Genomic DNA, 9,622 nt, shown 5'->3' with positions numbered 1-9,622 from the left:
ATTTCCATTTGAAACCCCAATCATCCTCAAAGTAGTTAATTCTTTGTTCAACGCACGGTTGAACAAATTGGAAATGATCTAATTCTTCAATTGACCATACAGAAGTGGAGCCATCATTGACAAGGCATATCAACTGATCCATGTATATTGCTAACGACATACACCGTATGTCAGTGATTGGAACAAATGAAAAACCCCATTCATTTTTTATTACATCAAACCAGTAGATTATATACCCATACCGAGGATAATCTTCATACTCCTTGTCCAGATAGAGCCAAAACAATTTACTTTTATAAAACACTCCATTCTTAGGGGGTGAAGTGCCACCAAATGGAAGATCAACCCTTTTCCAAACCTATCAAGACTACTGCAAACATAAAATTTAGACTGCATTATATCATACATATGTTTTAGAACAACCCAGTCATATTTTTTGTTGCTTACATTTTCCAATAATGAAAAGAATCCCCAGTCTCCAATTCATATTGGCCATATGTTTTTAAAGGCCTTTGTAAATGGATTCGTTACAAAATAGTTTTGTGTATGGGAGAATTTTGTTGGTAAGGATAAAATCACCTTTTCTCCAACAATAGACTCTACTCTATATCTTGAATCTATGAATCACAAATGAAAATGAGATATGTGCCCATTCTGATTAAGGTATTCAACAGCAAAATAATTATCTTCATTATTGAGGAAAGGAACCATAAATCCAAATTCGTTCGTAGAGACATGCTTGCAACGCAATAAGAAAGAAGGGTTTTGCAAAACATTCTTCCATTGCTTACAAACAATGCTAAACTTTATCACAACCGATAAAGGGAGCCAGAGGAAGACAATTTCAAGAATTTCGAATGGAAGACAACTCCAAATAGCTGGATCCATGATCAAACAATGAAATCACCTAACATTAAAAAAACGCACATTTGATATCAACAAAAAAATTTAATGTTGAATAAAATTAAAAGTAACATACATACATAATTTACCATCTACACATATAGAAAAACTTCACATATACACATTGTATAAAATCAAATGAGTGATCAGAACATTATTACAACAATGAACAAAATTCCACAATTTTTTAAACCTAATCTCTATAATCCAATATTATTAATGTTAGTAAACCTATAATTATGTTTATATTAATGTCTATGTTTAATATTGATGTTATAATGTTTCTATTAATATATTTTTAATATCGATATCAATTTTTCATTTTCAATATAAATATTAACATTAAACCAATTTTTTAAATGTTAAAGAACCTAAACTTGAAAATATCTTGCTATAAATGAGCACAATGCTACATGAAAGAAATGATATAAAACTACCAAATATTTTAATCCTAACATCACTGAACCTAAATAAACCTAAAGTTATTAAGTGTAATGTTTAATAAAAATATTTACATAAAAAATATTCACATTAATGTATAGATGCAAAATATATTTTTACATAGATCTCTATGTTTAACATTAATAATAATAATAATAATGAACATTAAAAGAGATATTGATGTTTAATATTAATATTATTATAAAATACATATTAATGTATTGATGTTTAATACATTCTACAAATTTTATATTGAATATAGTAAATTGAATTATTAAGAAATTAACATAATTTAGTATTAACACAATTTTTACATGGATTCTCAATTTCTTTATTTAAATCTAAATGAACAAAATTTTAATATATAAATATTTTATATCAAATCAAAATGAACCAAATGTATTATATAAATCTATTACATAAAATAGATTTTATATTGAAAACACAAAATTAAATCAATAAGAAATTTTAGATGTTTTATTATCAACACAATTTTGACATCCATTCTTAATATTTGTATTTAAATCTAAATGAACTAAATTCTAAATGTTTTTCTATGCATTTTTTTGTTCTAATTCTTGAATTGTTCTAATTTTTGGATTACATAAAATAAATCTATAACATACATTTAACATAAATCTATAAAATAGATTTTATTATGTAAAATATATAAAAAAAATATTTAGCAGAAATCCATAAAATAGATTTTATTATTTAAAATCTATAATCCTTTCTTTTACATAAATCTAGTACATATAATAGATGACGCTTCTATTAAAGTTTGGTGTATTGAACTCTTTAGTTAACAATATGGTTTCATTATATGCATATTTACTATGGGTAATAAAACATTTTTATTTTTTCCCCTACTGCAACAATGTCTCAATGAGTTTCAACCAATTTTTAGTTTTAAAACATGTAACATCCACATGATTAACATGCCATGTGCCCGAGCCTAGCGATATTTGGGGAGCGTTCTGGTGCGGCGATTCGACGCTAGGGTTTCTGCGATCACCTGCAACGGCAGGACATTTGGACGGAAGCCACCAGATCTGAAAGCGGCAGCGCAGCAGCTCACAGGCTGCAGGCTTTGGTAGAAGGCAATGATGAACCCCCGCCAGGGGGAAGGAGGGATGCCTCCTCCAGTAAACGACATCCAGCCAGGGCATAGCGAAGGTACAGAAAAGGAACAGGAGCGTACTGAGAGGAATATCGACAATAGTCAGCAACAGCAGACAGAACAGGTACAGCCAGACAAGCCAAAAGTAAGCTCATCTACATGTAAGCCAGTAGCTACGATACGGCCAAAAGTGGAGCTACCCAGTCATCGAATCAATGCCAGAATTGAATATATGAGAGATCATGCTCTCATAGGTAAATTTATAGGTTTTTGGCCAAATGAGAAAGCATTAAGAGCCTGGATCAATGTTAAATGGCACCCAAAAGGACACATATCATTGCATCTTGGGCCGAAGGGGTTCTTTACCGCAGTCTTCAACTGCTTGGAAGACAGAAACAGAGTATTTGAGGGAGGGCCGTACTTCTTCAACTCTGTCGGGCTATTTCTCAGAGAATGGGTAGCACGATTCAATCCGGATAAGGAGGATCTAAGCTGGGCACCGGTATGGATCAGGCTGTATGGATTGCCATGGGAGTATTGGGAAGAAGACTCGCTCAAAGCTATCGGCAAGGTATTGGGAGATTTTGTGAAGGTCGCGGAAGACACAAAAACGCAGAGATACACCTCTTACGCTCGGATCTGCGTCTACATGGATCTGAAGCAACCCCTGCCTGATACGGTAAGTCTTGATCATGAAGATACGGAATGGATCCAGTTAATTGATTATGAGCATGTACCCTTTAGATGTAGAAAATGTCATGATCTAGGTCACCTTTATAGAGATTGCCCGTTAAACAGCAACCCTCCAGCGCAAGTTGACCAGGAAAACCAGCCATTGGACGGTTTTACAAAGGTGACAAATCGAAGAAGAGGACATAAAAAACCGGCAGTCCAGACAAAGGCAGCCCAAAAGGACCCATCAAAGCCCTCTACAAGTAACAGCTTTGAAGTCTTGGCAAATGAAGAGGTGCAGGAACCGGATCTCTTGAACTCCAAAGGAAAAATATCTACCCAGGACAAAACTGAAGAAACCCAATCTCAAACGGGGGAAAAGAAGGCGGTACAAGATGGCAACATTACCAAGACCGGGTCAAAAACCTGGAACCTCCCGGAAATGGAGATAGATAATACGGACCTAGTTACAGGAAAAGAGAAGGAGGGAGAAGGAAGTCATCAAGAACCTCAGATCATGGATGAGGATACGGAATCAATAGATATTGGCGAGCTAGATATTCTGGGCCTAGAACAAGCATGCAAAACAGGGAATTTCGACAAAATACCTGATAGACAGGTGGATAACCTAGTGGAAGTTCTTAATAAAGCCCAAAAGAAATACTCCTTAGGGGTTCAAATCGGCAGTCAATGAGATGGGAAATTCATCACCAAAGACAGCAAAAAGTGAGGAAGAAAAACGGATTTAGAAAGAACAATCAGGATCGGTGAAGTCTTGGTTGAATCAAGCAGATATGCCAAGCTAACAAAGTACTACAAAAACAACCCCAAACCTTCCCAATGAAGATGATTTCTTGGAATATAAGAGGGCTCAATGGCCCAAAGAAAGGAAGACTTCTAAAAAATATGCTCATGGAAGAAAAACCAGCAATCCTTTTTTTGCAGGAAACAAAATGTAACTTGGCAGTCTTGGAAAAAGTTGCAGCAAAAGCTTGGCCGGGGGGGCTAGTCACAGCTGTAGATGCTCAGGGAGCCTCAGGAGGACTTGCAGTGCTCTGGGATGCAAGAATGATCCAATTAAGTAACATACATGCTAACAAAAACTTCATACAAGATATTTTTCATATTTTGGGGACTAACATACATGGCCACATAACAAATGTGTACTTCCCCCAAGAAAGCCAGCACAAGATAGAAATCCTGGAAGCATTAACGCAGCTTAATGCAAAAAGGACTTATCCACTATGGGTTTCAGGTGGAGATTTTAACATGATTGCTTCTATAAAGGAAAAGAAGGGAGGGAGATGCAGTACAAATAGGGATGGCTCAATATTAAAAGATTTCATTCAAAATAACTGGTTAATAGATATTCCTACAAACAACGGCCTCCACACTTGGAATAACAAAAGAGTAGCACCTATGCAAGTAGCCTCGCGCCTAGATCAATTTCTGATTTCAGACAATGCAGTGCATATAAGGGGAGAATTTACAGCCTCCATCCTCCCTTACTCAGGTTCGGACCACTGGCCCATAGCCCTAAACTGGATCCGACCGGGTAGCAGCACACGACGGCCATTTCGGTTTGAGGCTTTCTGGTTGACACATCCAGAATTCCATGAATTTATCAGATCAACTTGGCAAAATTTCAATCCAACGGATGGGACAAAAATGTCTATATTCCACAGGAAGTTGAAGCACCTCAAAGAGCAAATAAAGCGCTGGAACAAATCCACTTTTGGCAACATCTTCAAATCAAAGGAACTCCTCACCCAAGAGATGAAAGATATTCAGCAAAAAATGATCTCTGAAGGACGGTCTGAAGAATTAATCCAGAAGGAGCAGGCTATAGAGAATAAAATCCTCGAACGAGACCTCCAGGAGGAAACTCTCTGGAAGCAGAAATCAAGAGTCAGATGGTTGAAGGAAGGTGAAAAGAATACGAAATTCTTTCACAAAACCACCGTCCAAAGAAGAATGATCAACCAAATCTCCTATGTCTACAATGAACAGGGAACCAAAATTGAAACCCATGAAGGAATAGAACAGGAGTTTATCAACTATTTCAAGAAGATGAATCAAGAACCCAATATAGACAGAACGGAGACTATTGACACCATCATCAGGCAGATACCAAGATTAATCACTGAAGATCACAACACTCTCCTTCTCAAACCTGTTAGTCTTCAAGAGGTGGAAACCGCGGTGAATCAACTCAAAGCAGGGAAAGCGCCAGGGCCAGATGGGTTTACTTCTAATTTTTTTCAGCACTTCTGGGAACTAATCGAATGGGAAGTATGGCAGGTGGTGGAAGAATCGCGTACGCTCAGATGGATGTATCCAGCCCTGAATGCAACTTTCATAGCCTTAATTCCCAAAGCAGAGGAATCCAACACTCCAGATAAGTATAGACCCATCGCTTTATGCAACATCATATACAAGATTGTCTCCAAGGTCATAGCATTGAGACTGAAGCCCATGCTTCCACTCATTATATCTCCAGAACAATCTGGTTACGTAGAAGGAAGACAGATCACGGATGGGATCATTTTAACCCATGAAATAATACATTCTCTCAAGCAACCAAAACAACCAGGTATGCTTCTAAAAATTGACTTATCCAAAGCTTTTTATAGCATCAGTTGGGATTATTTGCAAAAAATCCTCAAAGATTTTGGCTTCGCCCCCCCCTGGATCAGATGGATCAGCAATCTTCTTTCTTCCTCGTTCTTCTCCATACTCATCAATGGCCTTCCGTCTCCCACCTTTCGTCCCTCGAGGGGCATTAGACAAGGGGACCCTTTATCGCCCTTTTTGTTCGTCATCTTAGCAGAAGGCCTAGGACGCAGCATAAAATCGGCCATTCTCTCCCGCAATCTAAAAGGTCTAGCCCTCCACCAAGCTCCCACTGTCTCGCACCAACAATTTGTTGACGATAATATGCTATTCGGGCACCCCTCTGTGCAAGAAGTGCGCTCTTTTAAACCCATTCTTGATAATTTTTCGAATGCCTCAGGAGCCCTCATTAATAATGTTAAATCTCAAATCTTCTTTTTTAACACTCCTCCCTCTACCCAACGAGCTATCGCACGCATTCTCGGTTTTACCATAGCGTCCCTTCCTTCTAAATACTTAGGAGCTCCTCTCATCGCTTCAGCTCTCAAGCATTCTTCTTGGACCAGCCTTTTAGAAAAATTGGAGGCCAGACTATTCCTCTAGACTCACAGAGCTTTAAATCTGGCCAGTAGGACAGTGCTAATTAAAGCGGTTCTGCAATCTATGCCTCTCTACCTTTTCTCCATCCTGGCAGCACCGAAATGGGTTCTCAAAGCCATCAAGCAGCTGCAGCGTAACTTCCTATGGGGAAGCTCGGGGCAAAATAGAAAGTGGGCTTTAGTCAAGTGGGAGAAGGCTTGTTTACCTAAAAAAGCAGGAGGGATTGGGCTAAGAGATCCTGAACAAAGTAACAAAACTATGGGGGTAAAAATCTGGTGGAGGTGGCTCTCAAACTCAAATACCCCCTGGGCAGTCTTATGGACAGCGAAATATGCCAGAAACTTGCCCTTAGAGGAGAGAATTAGAATGTCGGAAATCAGTAAAGGCTCAATCATCTGGAATTCAGAAATCCAACATCGAGACTTAATCCAAAAACACAGCTTCTGGGAAGAGAAAGATGGCCTCTCAGCACGGTTTTGGGATGACGCATGGCAGCAGCTTCCAAATCTCAAAGATAGCATACAAGGAATTGCAGAACGAGAAATCAACCAGCTAGACAAGGTAAGCTACTTCTGGAAATCACAAACCACCCAAGAATATAGAGAATGGAAAGAAGCTTGTCATATCTTACCTTACAGCTCGGAGCAGATTCAACTTTCTCTATCCTCAGAGCTTCAAAAATGAAAAATTCTAAAGCTAGCAGGCATGGATACTCTTAGATGGGGATATGAGGAAAAGGGGACCTTCACAACCAAGGAAGCTTACAAACTCATTATTAAAGACAGAGTAGTCAAAGACAAAATATGGGACAGAATTTGGAATCCTCCTATTTGGCCGAAGGTTTCAACCTTTTTGTGGCTTCTCTCACACAACAGAGTTCTAACATGGGACAACCTCAGGAAAAGAAATTTCTATGGGCCATCTATATGTCTCAACTGTAATCAGGAATAAGAATCAGCTTTACACCTCATGCAAAACTGTCAGCTCGGAAGGAAATTGTGGGAAAAAGTAATATTCCGATGTCAGAGGGATGGCAGAGTGATGGGGGATATCATCGGTACCCTCCGCAACTGGACACAAGAGCCATATCAAAGCAAGGTTCTAAACACTCTTTGGCAAATCATACCGGGACTACTGATGTGGAACATTTGGAAGGAGAGAAACAGAAGGATCTTCAAAAATCAATCAATGACCTTGGAGCAGATATGGAATGGGATACACTACAACATCAGAGAAACTTTATCTATTAAAGGCTGGTCCAAGGAGGACTTCCCATCGCATCCGCAAGAACAGGCAATATGGGACAATTGGCAGATAAAATTACAAGATCCAACTTCTGCCAATGGAAAAACATCTAATCATCAAGGGAACTCAATGAGCTGGTCCCCGCCACCAATCAATGTGTTTCAACTTAACTTTGATGGGGCGTCGAAAGGAAATCCTGGTCAAACAGGATATGGTGGAGTCATCAGGGATTACCAGGGCAGACCCCTCATATCATTCTTTGGTTCAATAGGTTGGAATACCAATAACGCAGCGGAATTGGAAGGCCTTTGGAGAGGACTAACTCTAGCACAGGAGCAAAAGCTTTTCCCTCTGATAGTTGAAGGGGACTCCCAGATTCTTATCAATATGGCATTAAAAATTCAGCAGGGATCCCCGGTACAGAAGGTCAGCAGCAGTTGGAGAATGGCAACCAGATTGGAGCGCCTTCATCAATGGCTCAACAACAACCAAGCTATCTCCTTCAAGCATATCCGAAGAGAAGGGAACAAACTTGCAGATTTTCTTGCCAATATTGGCGTGGACAGTGGGAGAGAATTCTTTGCAGGATCACTACAAGACATAGCCTCGGAGAACCAACTTTCTACCTTCCATTCCATATTAACAAGAGATATGCAGTCAGGACAAGAACCACACCCGGATGCGGGTGTCAACATGAGAAGTTAATGTCGCCACATGAGCAGATGGTAGCGGGCGAGGTGAAAGGCTGGCGCAAGCGGCATAAGAGGAGCATTTATGGTTCATTAATGCCGGCACGCTATCAAGCTACGCTGAGGGAGGAGATCAGTACGAGCGAGGCCGGAATGGAACGCCAGCGTAGAGCAAGTAGGCGATTTTTGTCAGAACATCAAATCCCATTAAGGGAGAATTGGGTGAACAGCAAGTGTGGTACGTACCTCAGGATGATATCAAGATCTATATCAATTGCCCAGAGCCCGGCACTCTCTTTGGCTCATTCTAGTAGAGATATCCCAGGTAGTATTGATTCTCAGGAGTTAGGCACAGGGATAAGCATTTGGAGGCCATCAGCGCTCCACCGAAACCTGCAACAGGTCGGCCTCATCTGCTTACCTCTTCTTGCTAGTATGGTTCGACCTCGCGGTGGTTCCCGAAGGGGAAGACATTCAGGCACACGGGGGAGGGGTAGAGGAAGGGGAGGTCCTGCTCCTCGATGCTTCTCCAGGCTGGTCTCAGTCTCACCTGCTTTTCCACCCTCCGATCACTCTGGTTCATCCCGCTCAAGTTCTTTCCGCACCTCCCGCTTCACTTTCAAGAGCAAGCTTCACAAGCCTAATATCACTGCCACTATCACGGTCAACTTCTCAGAGGAAGAAGATGACCCTCCTGGCTCTGCCGAACACTCAATTGATCGAAATCTCTCCCAGAATTCTGAGGACACTCAAGGAGGCAGGGTAGAGGTTTCCCCCAATCTTCCAGAGATGCAGCAAGATGAAAGTCATGAAGAGGATGAAGGTCTTCAGCAAACTTCCTCACACGAGGAGGTCATTTTCTGCGGACCGGCGCAGTTCTCCGGCACTGTTCTGTATCCGGTGATGCCGCCTGGGCGCAGTATCACGGACGTTGAAGACAATGTAATGATTGAATGGGTCAGTTCTCCGGGCAAGGCCAACAGCGATGACGCAGAGTTACCACCGCGGGCAGAATCAATCAACGGCGAGGATTGATGGAGACGATCGAACGGCGGAGGAGGATTTCGGAAGGCCTTTTTTGGCGGAACTTTACGCCCCGAAAAGCCAGACTGGATGACGTCAGGCGGACGCCACGCGTCAACAGGAGGCTTTATCGGGCTTGTCCTTACGGAAACCGCTTTTTGGTCGATGGCGGTCCGATAACATGGTGGTTTTTGTTACGCGGTTTTGTGTTGCCGCGGATGCTCTCGTCAGTCTTGTGTCATTGTACTGCTCTATCGTCTTCTTGTATGTGCTTTTTGGTGATGTTGTATAGGGATTATGAGTCCTGGGCTCTCGT

At 40.7% G+C, this 9,622-nt stretch overlaps 1 protein-coding gene across 1 annotated transcript; it reads left to right on the top strand.

Moving 5' to 3' along the window:
• Positions 1–4,048: 4,048 nt before the first annotated feature.
• LOC149239006 (uncharacterized) lies at positions 4,049–8,299 on the top strand. The gene is made up of 4 exons (XM_089369724.1): positions 4,049–5,044; positions 5,147–5,729; positions 6,444–6,910; positions 7,334–8,299. The coding sequence occupies exons 1-4, from the start codon at positions 4,049–4,051 to the stop codon at positions 8,297–8,299; spliced, it is 3,012 nt and encodes a 1,003-aa protein (XP_089225850.1).
• Positions 8,300–9,622: the final 1,323 nt, after the last annotated feature.

Source organism: Pinus tabuliformis, chromosome 8 (assembly GCF_031772625.1).
Source record: "Pinus tabuliformis cultivar Carrire ecotype Pingquan chromosome 8, CPIR1, whole genome shotgun sequence".
Lineage (NCBI taxonomy): Eukaryota > Viridiplantae > Streptophyta > Pinopsida > Pinales > Pinaceae > Pinus > Pinus tabuliformis.
Note: the sequence above shows the minus strand (reverse complement) of the source record. Positions and strands in the feature narration are given on the sequence as shown.